Source organism: Notothenia rossii (assembly GCF_949606895.1).
Source record: "Notothenia rossii genome assembly, chromosome: 4".
Taxonomy (NCBI): domain Eukaryota; kingdom Metazoa; phylum Chordata; class Actinopteri; order Perciformes; family Nototheniidae; genus Notothenia; species Notothenia rossii.
The window spans coordinates 82,283,098-82,295,339 of NC_136902.1; the positions used below are offsets into that span (position 1 = coordinate 82,283,098).

At 41.4% G+C, this 12,242-nt stretch overlaps 1 protein-coding gene across 4 annotated transcripts; it reads left to right on the forward strand.

Annotated features, from left to right (window-relative positions):
- The first annotated feature begins 1,656 nt into the window (after nt 1-1,656).
- Nucleotides 1,657-11,930, forward strand: ypel2b (yippee-like 2b). Of its 4 annotated transcripts, none has more exons than XM_079675112.1 (5): nt 1,657-1,864; nt 7,491-7,722; nt 8,572-8,615; nt 9,003-9,111; nt 11,795-11,930. In XM_079675112.1, exons 2-5 carry the CDS (start codon nt 7,606-7,608, stop codon nt 11,882-11,884), a joined length of 360 nt encoding a protein of 119 aa, XP_079531238.1. In that variant the 5' UTR covers nt 1,657-1,864; nt 7,491-7,605; the 3' UTR covers nt 11,885-11,930. The 4 variants fall into 4 exon arrangements, with proteins under 4 accessions (XP_079531238.1, XP_079531240.1, XP_079531239.1 ...); XM_079675114.1 differs by lacking the exon at nt 1,657-1,864 and adding an exon at nt 7,940-8,081 and having other exon boundaries at nt 7,592-7,722; XM_079675113.1 differs by lacking the exon at nt 1,657-1,864 and adding an exon at nt 7,940-8,081 and having other exon boundaries at nt 7,680-7,813.
- The last annotated feature ends 312 nt before the right edge of the window (nt 11,931-12,242 follow it).

Genomic DNA, 12,242 nt, shown 5'->3' on the forward strand with positions numbered 1-12,242 from the left:
AATAAACGTAACAATTTAAAAATGTAATTTTCTTAATAAAAAAAAAGAACATAAAAAAAGATTAAGAAGGTCCACAGCAACGACAACATGAAACACCCTTTAATTTACTGCAATGATATGTCGGGAAACCCCCTCAAGGGGGCCCCAGGCATTGCACGGCAAAACTGCTTCTTAATTTCAGTTTCGTTGCTCCGCTCCGGGGGTGGGGGGGGGGGGGGGACTTTACTGGCATTGATCCGGACCATTGACCTTGTATAACATTCACAAGTGGACCTTTAACAAAAAAGTTTGAGTACCCCTGGTGTAGTATAACATCGTTTCCCGCACTTATTTGGCTAAAGTGTAATGTTAAGTTTGGTAACTACCTGCAGACTGACAGCAGGTGACGCTGTAGACTAGAGTGATTTGAGAACTTTTCCCTGTAGAAAGAAAGTGAATGATGCGGGACATGAATTGTTACATAAAATAGTTTCCTTTCATTTTTCTACACACTGCTGTTTCCCTGCTTGATCTTCTTTCTTAAAAACTGCACTCACATGGGGCTTTTAGTGTTTTACACATAGTTTACATTACGAAGAAGAACAATGTAAAACTGTAATATTCCTGTCAGATAATTGGTCACAGGCTTCTACCCTCAACCAATGAGCTCAGTGTTGCTATGCCTTATCCGTTCGCTGATTGGCTGTTACAGATGTCATTCATCGAGGAAGGGGTCCGTGTCCTCTTTGCCAAAGATTGCCAACCTGGCCACCAAGATGGTGCACGTCCTTCAGAGCTTTAAAATATCTTTGCCATGGTTTATTGTGATTCTGCATCACTGACAAAACAGGAGAAATACATCTGAAACTATTACACAAAATGTATCAAACAAATACATACAGGAAAATATCATTCATATTTTGTCTATTTTGTATTATACAGCAGTAGTTAAAATAACAAATACCTTCAATTACTTTGAATGTGTTATTAATGTTTATGTACTACTGTTAATAACCTTCTTTTTTTTAATTCAATCTGACGTTTAAGTTGTGCTACTTGAAATTAAAGACTCTTAAACTTGAAATAAATAAGAAATCAAATGTAGGCCTACACAGTGGTGTCTGTCACCAAATATATAAAATGTTTCCAATTATTATCCTCATCATCTTTAACATTATTATTTCTTTGTGGTGTAGCTATTGTTTTTCTCTTGAGTGCTTAAAATGATGTGTATTTTAGTTTGCACAATCTTATATCTAAATACATTTAAGCTTTTGTACCTTGAACACATTTTTTTTGAATGAAAAAGCTTTGTTGAAATGTAAAACAACAACAAATATATACATTTGAGTGAAGCACATTATTGTTATAATTAACTGTCTTATTTGATCTTGAGCTCACCATCAAAACACTAGTCTTTACCATAGACTCTTTACACACAAAAATCATAATTTCAAAAGCATACCTACATCATGTAACACTCAAATGTGTGACAGTATATGTAACAGAACAGTAGACACAGGTTACACTGCTAAACGACTAAATGAAACAAAACAATGAGACAATGGACAGAAACCGGAGAGAAATAACAGTCCTGACTGTGTAACGGTTTCTATACGAACGCGGAAGTGAGTTGGAGGGAACCCTCTTGCTCCGGCTGGTTGCTTCAGCACTCTTTACCTCTGCTCTTCTAAACTCTGCTGGGCATTATTGCGCGTCAAAACATTGCGTCTCTGCAGGACTTGTCAGGGCCGGAGAGAGAAAAGGAAATTTTTCTAGGAAGGAATGCGAAAGGGGATTTAGGATTGGCAGTGCCGTGAGAAAAAACGAGGAGGTGCGACATCTTCTAAGCTACGTGGAGATCCGTGTTTTCTTCCCTTCAAAGGTAAAATGATTTCCTCTGCGTTATTTTTCACTGTGGTGCATTTGTTGTTACGCACTGTTTTCCTATCGCTGTAAGAAGCTTATTCCAACGTCGATTAGTGATGGACAGCACTTACAGTACTTTTTAACCAAGGCAACTTTTAACATTCAGGCACAAGTGCAGTGATATTACAATAAAAAACAAGTGTATTGCTTGTAGATTATGTCCTGCCAAGAACAACATGTATTACATGACATTGAAATTTATTTATCATGCCAGGACTTGTCCTTTCCTCGAAGATTGGATACAGACTTATACATTGCAGTGGATCTAAAGTGTCTAGCCTACATGTTGTTATTATTAGGACGCATGGTGTTTGTGTGATGGCAGTCCAGCACGTATGCGCCATCCCACTCGTGTGCGCGGTTGGTCGTGATAGTGCACGTCAGGGGTGATCAATACGGGGGACCATGTATACGCACATTGTGATGAGAAGCTCTGACGACAATCACATTGTTCTCATCGATATGGCAAAGTCATTGCAGATGTTACAGCTTTTTTAGAGTGTGTGTTGCGTCAGTTGCGTGTGTGTGTGTGTGTGTGTGTGTGTGTGTGTGTGTGTGTGTGCGTGTGTGTGCACGTGCGTGTATGTGGAGAATTGCTGAGCTGAGGAATCCCCGCCATCTGTGCTGCGTGTGGTGGCCGAAGTAGTGCCCAGATGAAGTGCGCCACTGCTTGTGACCTGATTCAATAATCACACACTGTAAACCTTAAGCCTTCATGTTTTTGTGTATTTATTGATGTGTTTGTCCACGTGACATCTACCCTTCCCAACAAGTCAATGACAGACCATTCAAGTAAGGCCATGCAGAGAGGAGTTGGAAATGCTGCACCCCCCCCCCCCCCTCCTCCCAAAGCATTTACTAAATAAAGTCCATGTGAGACAGTTTAGTCGCAACCTTTGCACCGATCTATTTTCATTACAAAGTGTGAATGCAGATAGTTATTGATCATGTGAGGAGTCGATACACAGGGATCGATGTTGGGGGTCAGAGTGCTGCAGGCCTCTGAAAGGTGATCCTTTGCACATAGGACTACACAAACAAAAGTTATCTATAATGTGTTTGTGTGCCGAGGGTTTCACAGGTCAGCCACTTTTTTTTGTTGTCAATTTTTGAAATGCAACAGAAATGTACGAACAAGCTAGATAATGAGCATTTTAAGAATGTGTAAGTAAGAGTTTATAAAGCACCTGAAAACAAGCTGCATAATTCTCCACAGAGGACAGAGTAGAGACAGACAGAAGGATATTGGTAGTGAGTTCAGATCAAACATCGCAACAGCAACCAGACACACACACCTGGGATGCAGAAACATCTCTCCGTCAGTGACATTTGATATGTTCGGGGGGGGGTAGAGCCCAGTTCTCTCCTCTTTTACTCAGTGATGTCATGCTGCTGTATGCTGTCTCTCTCAGAGCAGCATGAAAATACATGAAGTACAGAAATCATGTCGGTGCAGCATGTGGGCAGTGGTGGACACACTCAGCTCATCCACCGCTGAAAGGGACACACACTGTTTCTTCCCTTTCTCTTTCTGTGTTCAATTTAACTCCCTCTCTGTCCCTGTGTGACTCTCATCTTCCCCTCCCGCTTTGAATCTCTTCCTCCTGCCCTCGATCATTGTCAGAAGCAGCATCAGCAGCGGCAGCATCAGTGCGTTACATAACAAAGGTTTTTTTGTTGGGATACAAGGGCCCTTTTGGCTGTTGAAACTCATGGCACGTAGCCCTTTGTGATGACACCCAGAAATGACCAGAATGGACAGCGCTGTGACCTCAAGCGACTCGCGGCAGAACTGATGAATAGACAAGAGTGACAGCAGGGAAAACAAATACACAAACAGGCTGAGAGGCATGGGGACAGACGGAGAGACGACACAGGCAGACTAAGAACTAAACAGACACAAGATGGACAAACATTAAAGACACACTGAAGCTATGCAGACGTCAGTACTAAAACTTCCTGCTGCTGGCCCCCCTCTGAATCACAGCCACCAGATCTGCTAGTCATCTGATCATTTATGCAATTTGTTATTCTATCAATGTAGCTTTTTTTTTTAAAGTGAAAAGCACTATGATTATCCATCAACGTTTTACAGTGCGTCATCATCTTTGTTCCCACAAACTATTTTTGCCTTTTGCAGAATGAGTTTCAAGCATGTCCACCCACCAAGATGAGTGTTGTCCTGTTCTTGGAAACTAATTGTGTTAAAATGTCAAATAGCCGCATTGTGCAGCTGTTATGATAATTGTTTTCCTTATGGAACGACTCAGGACTTCAGACTATACTGTAAGAATAAAGCATAGCAAAATCAGTCGATTTTATGCATGTCAAATCAAAGCCAGAACATCTTTAGGGCTGCAATCTGATATTATTGTCATTATCAGTTCATCTGCAATTATTCTCTTGGTTAAGCAGGTATTTCTGTTTAAATGTCAGAAAAGATGGAATAAATGCTTTGTCACGAGTTCACAGAGTCCAAGTTGAATCCTAAAATATCTTGTTTTGTCTGACCAACAGCAAAACCCCAAAAATATTCACTTAATGATAACGGAGAATGTATTGATGGCAGTTATAGCTTAAAAAATGAAAAACAACAATTAGTTGACTGTGAAAAAAATGTCATCAGACAGCATATGATGACAATGTATTTTAATCACTTGAATAATGTATATCTGGAAGTATTCAAAGCCACTGACATGCACCTCAGATTCCCAAGTGACTGCAGATATTACACAGAGAGAACTCCACATGCATTATGTATGTTATATATATATGACATCTATATCTTGTAGCAAATGCAGCGGGAGGTAGAGGCTTGGAAGAAGAAGAAGAAGCTTGAATTTTGTGTAATTACATTTTAAGTTTCAGTTTGATTTGACCTGCAATACCTGATACTTATAGCCGAGCTATCAGCAGGCTTTGTGTAGATTTTGATTTTTTTCTTGATGAATTGCAATTCAAATAGCTTGTTTGCTAATCAACAGTCTAATTCTCATACTCAGTTTACTATTATAAAATACTTAAATGTTATGATAAAAATAGAAGAGACTGTTGTCATTTTTGCTTAAGTATGAATTCAGCTCTAAGTTATACAGCAGCCAAATATAAAAATCTTCAACATCTTTAATCATGTAATAAATTGTCAATTAGGTAGCACAGTTCTAAATATTATCGATCAGATCTCAGAGGACTGGATCCAACATAAACTTTTCCTTGTCCTCAGCCCTGAAATAACCGATAGGATAAAACAGCCTGTGTGTGTGTGTGTGTGTGTGTGTGTGTGTGTGTGTGTGTGTGTGTGTGTGTGTGTGTGTGTGTGTGTGTGTGTGTGTGTGTGTGTGTGTGTGTGTGTGTGTGTGTGTGTGTGTGTGTGTGTGTGTGTGTGTGTGTGTGTGTGTGTGTGTGTGTGTGTGTGTGTGTGTCAGGGGGTTCAACTCCGACGACTGTACTGAGTGTGTCTTTGTGCCCCAATCCCACGCGGCTGGCACCAAGTCAGAGAAGGGAAAACAAGGCAATGTCTGACTGCCTTATTCCTTATATCCACGCTCCTTCCCAAAGGCACTGAAGCCTCTATCAGCCTCTGACTCTAAAAACAATCATATTGCAGAGAAGTGAAGTCAAGAGGCCTCTCTCTCTCTCTCTCTCTCTCTCTCTCTCTCTCTCTCTCTCTCTCTCTCTCTCTCTCTCTCTCTCTCTCTCTCTCTCTCTCTCTCTCTCTCTCTCTTTCTCTTTCTCTTTCTCTCTCTCTCTCGCTCTCTCAAGTGCTGAACTCACAGAGGCCTCCTGCTTCCATTCAGTTTTTTATTAGTTTTTCCAGATGGTTCAGTAAAGACAGACAGGAAGAAGAGAAGACAGAATGGGACGGTGTGTTGTGAAGGGGATATGTGAAACAACAAGTTATAACACCATTGTATAGAGTCACAGCCCTTATAGTCATAGTTCGAACATGTTGTTTTGTAAATTGACAATTCAAAGGAGAAAGAATAGTTAGTTAGTTAGTTATTTGAAAATATGCAGGTAGACAATAAAAAGGAGAATACAATGTTTTAGTGAGGCTCTTCAACAGCTTTATGAGAAGTAGCACTGGGGAATAAAACCAGATTAAATCTAGCGATTGATGGTTTGTGTTTAGCACCAGAGCTACAGGGCTGAACTCTCAATTAAAGTTGCATTAAGCAATAAAAACACAAAGATTGTATCTGCATCTCAAGGTAGAGAGCACAGGCTCCTAACCTATCTCATGCACAGTTAGTCAAAACACTCTCCCGTCCTCTGAGCCTGTGGGACGAGTTCCCAGGCCGGCTCACTAATCTTCTCAGTCACCAGGGCACACCAGCAGGAGTATTTTGAGGGCTCGGTCTATTTGGATATCATGGAGTGAGCAGAGCACGATCCTCACAGTTGTGCTACACTAAGCAGATTATCTTTGCAGCCTCATAGACTTAAACACAGAATGAGAGCTAGCTTTACTGTCTGTGTGTCCTGCATTGAACTGGTTAATGTAAAATGGTTTGAGCACGGGGGGATGGATGCCACCGATTATTATTTTCAATATACCATTTTATGCAATAACAATCAAGTTGTTCTTGTTCTTTATTAGGATGCCCATTAGCACTAGCATGAGCATTGGCTATTCTTCCCGGGGTCCTCACACACACACTGTCAAACATAAATAAGTTAGTAATTGTTTGGTCTACATAATGTCAACCATATATTCCCTCATGTGAGAAGCTAGAATTAAGAGTCTAAAGCCACACAAGCAGCACTGGGACTGAGGTTGTAGATGCTAACAGCAATGCATTGAGCTAAATGCTAACACAAGCATGCTCGTATTCACAAAAATGCTTAATAAATGCTAGCATGCTAATGTGTTTTAATGCATGTATAATGTTCAACTTTTTTGTTTAGCGTGTTAGCAATGGCATATTCTCGTATTAGCACTAAACACAAAGGACACTTGAGGCTGAGAGTAATGTCATTCATTTTGTAGACCATTTGAGTGTATGCAAAGCTTATGTTTATGTATTTTAGGCAGGAAGACCCTTGTGACATAGTTCATTATGTCACAAAGTCTCAAGACTATGTTTACTGATTGGCTGCAGCCTGTTACTCTCTGTCTGCAATTCTCTGGTTAAAGTTAAACTATCCCCAAGTTGTAGTTTATCATGAATTTTTCCAATAGACAGCTCGCCACAGGCTTTGCTTTTTCTCTCCTCTGAGTCATGTACAATTAACTTTTGCCTCTTGGCAGAAGTACCTGTGCGGTGGAAGCTTGCACCTGTACAATGTTTAAATCTCATCTGTTAAAGTAGTACTTCCGTGTTTTCACAGGTAACCTAAATGTGAATTTAAGTGTCTGTTACCAGGCTAATAATGCATGACGTCTCATTACATTATACTTCCTTGAGGCTTTAAGAGTTTCAAAGATGCGAGCAGACTGGAGAATTCTCTGAGCACACAGAGCAGGTGGTAATCCCATCAGCAATTATACACCTGTGGCTCAGTTTACAAACCAGTTTAAGGAAGCAGCTGTTACAGAACCATGTAACCATTAGCCGCTATATTATCCCCCCTGTGCTCAGGTGTTTGCCTCCCAACCCGACGCCCACCACGGCCCTCACCTGTGTGTTGCGGTGCTTCCCTTGTGAGCCGACCTGGGCTGGCAGTCCCTTCTTGCACCGCCCGCCAACTCCGCCCATGGTCAGAATGACGCGCTCCAAGACCTTCCAGGCGTACCTGCCCAGCTGCCACCGGACCTACAGCTGCATCCACTGCCGAGCTCACCTGGCCAACCACGACGAGCTCATCTCCAAGGTAACCGGCACCCTGCTCCGGTGACTTGTCTCCCTGGAAAACAGGAAGGCAGTACTTACATCAAGGAGGCTAATTATTACAGACTGAAAAAGTACTTTTGCTTTTGCTTTTACTTTTCAATCTCACATTAAGTTGTTTTAATTTAGAAACAAGCATTGACTGTATAGTTTTTTTCTCTCATTTATTCTTACATTTCTTAATTGACAAGGATTAACAGTCATTAAAAGGACAAGCGTTGAAGATTAATAAAGAGGGAGAACGGATGAGGAATTAAGAGAACAAACAACAGGCTGAACACCTGCATGTCTGTGTCAGCTGCCGCCACACTATTGCCTGTGGATGGATTATGTTATAAACTGGTTAGTAAACTGGATTATGAATGCACTATCACCTTTTCCACATGCGAATATGAAAACATTGCACACCTGTGCACAAAGGCCTTCGGCCGGTCGTAACACAGGTGGGCGACACAAATCTGTTCATTGTTTCTCTTCAATAGAAGCTTTAATGTTGTGGAAAGAAAGGCAGTGGTGAAGTTACTTATGCATTTGCCAACTGTGATCTGATCAGTAGCATACGGACTGTTACTGGGAGACTGCGCACCATTTTAAAGTAGACATGAACATAGATTTTCTCTCTAGGTTTTAAAATAAAAGCTCCTATTTCAAGGCCTGTCTCAAATCACACGTGGGTGTTTTATAGGAAACTAAGACTCTCTCTTTTATTTGGCTAAAGCATTAATGCAATATATAACAGCGTGCTCTTATCATTTTATAGAGTTACTTCACTGTATGATCAGACCGAATCATGTTTCAGTCTTCTCATCTTTGTCTCGTCTCGTCTCTGCAGTCGTTTCAAGGCAGCCAAGGCAGGGCCTACCTGTTCAACTCAGTGTGAGTATTCCTCTGTTGCTGCATTTCATGTTGACGATATGTCAACAAGGTGGGTTGGAGACGAGTTATCTAACATGCTCAGGTGTTTTAAATGAGGTAATAATGCTTGTAGTGTTGATGACAGAACCAGCCTGTGCCTTATAGTCATTATCTGTTGAATTGAGTGTGAAAACGAGGCTGTTTAAATCTATTCTCCATGGCCTAGCGTCCTATCAGTATGCGCTGTGTGGGTGGGTGTGAGGCAGTGACTCACTCTGAGCACATCATACAGTACATGCAACCAAGCAACTTGAGCCACTTGCACAATATTAATTTGTAACTTTTGTCTCTGCTTGTCTCTCCTGCCTCTCTACTTTCCTCTCAACAAACCCAATCTCTGTCTCTCAGGGTGAACGTTGGGTGTGGCCCTGCAGAGGAGAGGGTCCTGCTCACAGGCCTGCATGCTGTAGCAGACATCTACTGTGAGAACTGCAAGACCACCCTGGGCTGGAAATACGTGAGTGTCCTTGGCTAATTTGATGCACAAGCTCACCGCAAACTGCACCCAAGGTTAGAGGGGGATAAACTGGAAGGTGGTTATTATAGCACACCCTAATTTCATTTGCACGGTTCTTAAATTTGGACCTCTTGTCAATGCCGTGGTACAGCTGTGGGCTGAATTAATGATGAGATAGATTTCTCAGAACAGATGGAGAAACGAAGGAGAAATCTTTATTTGTCTAGTGTTGATTGAACATTTACAAAATGACAGTTTGCCTCACTATGGCTTGGGTTAATATTAGAGGGATATTAGCAAAGTCTCTGTAAAGCTGTGATATAGCATTTAAACATTTAATAGATTGTATTTAAGAGTTAGTGTTAGTCACCATGACATCATTAGTTTGTGGACGATGGTTTTGAAGCCTAGCATTTGGCATTTTTTGCCATCGCCTGTTGCTAGTTTGGAACAAGTATCAACAGGAGGGGATAGAGCTAGTACAACTGAACGCTAAACAAGAGCACGCCTTAAAGCACACCTTGCTTTGTCATCTAACTGTAAGTGGGACAATCATTTACTAAATGAACCTCATCATGTATTCAACAAGACTTTAAACAAGCAAATGAGACCATTAAGTCATTAGTAACATTTTTACTGAGGTAAAAAATCATGTGAAAAGTTGGGTCATTTTCATGTAGACTTCTATACAATCTGAATTATTTTTGCAACCAGTGAGGTCGCCCCCCGATGGAAAGTAGAAAGAATGCACGTATAAGGCTATTCAGTTTTGCTTTCACTTTTCAGACCCAGTTGTTGCCACTTGCAAGACACACGTGTAGGATGTATTTACTGCAGGTGATATTTTAGGTGCGATATCAGGGGGAACCAAACAACATCAACACATGTTAGCTGTCTTCATATATCAACAGAGACGAGCATGTGCAGCTGTCACTGGTGAACCCTGCCTGCATGGAGGTGACACACACACACACACACACACACACACACACACACACACACACACACACACACACACACACACACACACACACACACACACACACACACACACACACACACACACACACACACACACACACACACACACACACACACACACACACACACACCTAACCATAGCGTTCACTGCTACTTGTTTAACCTTAAACCTGATTCTATAACCTTCAAACCTAAAAATAAATATTTTCCTTATGCAAGTGGTATAAACACCTGGTGGACCAGCTTTAAAAGTGGATACTTTTCTGGGTAGTTTCTATTCCCGTCAGGACCCCACAAGGCAGAGAAAACAGAAGTCACATGCATGCACACGATAAGCACACAGACACTAGATAGGACTTAATGGAGGGTTTCCATTAATATCACTCGCAGCAGCAGCATTGATTTTCCGCAGTCCTCAAAGTTCTTTTGAGAGGCTTGACCTACTGCACTTCTAAACCAAGAAATATGATAGCGTGCCTCTGCAGCTCTGAACCAAAATAACCAAAGACAAAACAAAGTAAAAACGCAGTGAATCACTGAAAGAACATTTATATATATCAGCACACTCTAAGACTCTTCTTTCGAGAGACTGTAAAAAAAGGCTTCAAGGAAAAGCTGTGTCAAAATTATCCCCCCACATATCCCTAAATAGTGTTTTTTATAGGACGTGTCAACTAAAAAAAAAGCAAGCAAATCTAATTTAAACTCAACATTTACCACAAAGACCTTTTTAAGCTCGGAGCTAAGGTTCTCTGCTATCATTGTCAGTTACTGGGGCCAGGAATATCCACATTTGGAGATATGTGAGGTGGAACGGGAACAAGCTGAGGTGGTAAAATGTTCCTTCATTTTCAGGGATATACTGTTTGTAAGAACTACACTGATGGTAAGCTGTTATAGTTTAGCGATTTAGCATGCTAATGTTTGCTAATTAGCACCAAACTTAAAGTAAACACAAATGAGGCTGAGAGGAACGTCTATAGTTTTGGAGGTATTAAGTCACAACGTTTTCATAAACTGTTACTGGATTCTCTTACTGGATTTTTCACTAGCTGAGTCAGCGAGGCTAATTCAATCCTGCTTTTTACAGGATTTTTGCAATCAACATATTTTATGAAGGAAAACCAATAGATCAATTATGAGAAATAGTGATTAGGGTGTTAGTCGATTTGTTTCATTCAATAGAAAAACACGTAGGGGAACTGATCATCTTCTGTGTAGTTCTCACTTTCTTATAAATTCCATTCACACTTTCCAGAGGAATTTTGGATAACACACCTAACAGTAGGAATGCATTTTACAGCATGCAAAAATAGAGCAGATTCTACATCTGGGTAGGCCATTGCAAGGATTAACCCTTTGGCCTTTTTGGTTTTTTTCTGTTTCCCAATGAGAAACTCTCCTGCTAGCTTAGGACAATCCAGTCTGGTCAGAGATTTGGTCCAGCAGGCCCCTCTGTAGCGTTTAGTGACTGCTGGTTATATAACCAACTCCCAAAGAGCAAGCAGCAGTGATAGGCCCTGACTGAGTCAAACATTTTCATACACAGCTGTAAGCACTGTCATGAGCAGAGTTTTTGTATGGACCTCTTGTATTTTTTCACGACGCTTCGGTCCGTCAAAGATATAAACATGTTATTACTCTGCATCTATCTGTCATTTAACTAAATGCTGTCTCTCCTGTCCTCTGTCTCACCCTCCAGGAACATGCCTTTGAGAGCAGTCAGAAGTACAAAGAAGGCAAGTTCATCATTGAGCTGGCCCACATGATCAAGGACAACGGCTGGGACTGAGGGATGAGCAGCCAGGACACAAATGCAGCCGAGGAAAGGGGGGGTGGGTTGACGGGATGGATGGGAGGGAGGGAGGGAAGGGGGTTGTGTGTGATGGGTGAGTGTGTGACTTTGGTTTGGCTGATTTACCATTAACCTCTGTAACTCTGCCCATCCCTCCCTACCACGCCTCTTGATGTACACACACAGAAACACACACATACACATCAAGGTCCCAGACATCCCAGCTTGACAGAGAGACAGACTAGGCGGGCTTGTACGCAGCTAGCAGGACTAGGCGGTTTGGCCAGCAAGATGTCATGTTTTCCCGTTGTTGTTTTTAATCAAACACAAGTCGATAGCTTTTAAAAAAGGTGGC

What these genes read in the sequence shown, in the direction of transcription:
- ypel2b (XM_079675112.1), top strand. Translation starts at nt 7,606, where the DNA reads ATGGTCAGAATGACGCGCTCCAAGACCTTCCAGGCGTACCTGCCCAGC. An exon ending in GCCTACCTGTTCAACTCAGT is followed by an intron (nt 8,616 to 9,002) that starts GTGAGTATTCCT and finishes TCTGTCTCTCAG; the next exon opens with GGTGAACGTTGGGTGTGGCC. An exon ending in CCACCCTGGGCTGGAAATAC is followed by an intron (nt 9,112 to 11,794) that starts GTGAGTGTCCTT and finishes CTCACCCTCCAG; the next exon opens with GAACATGCCTTTGAGAGCAG.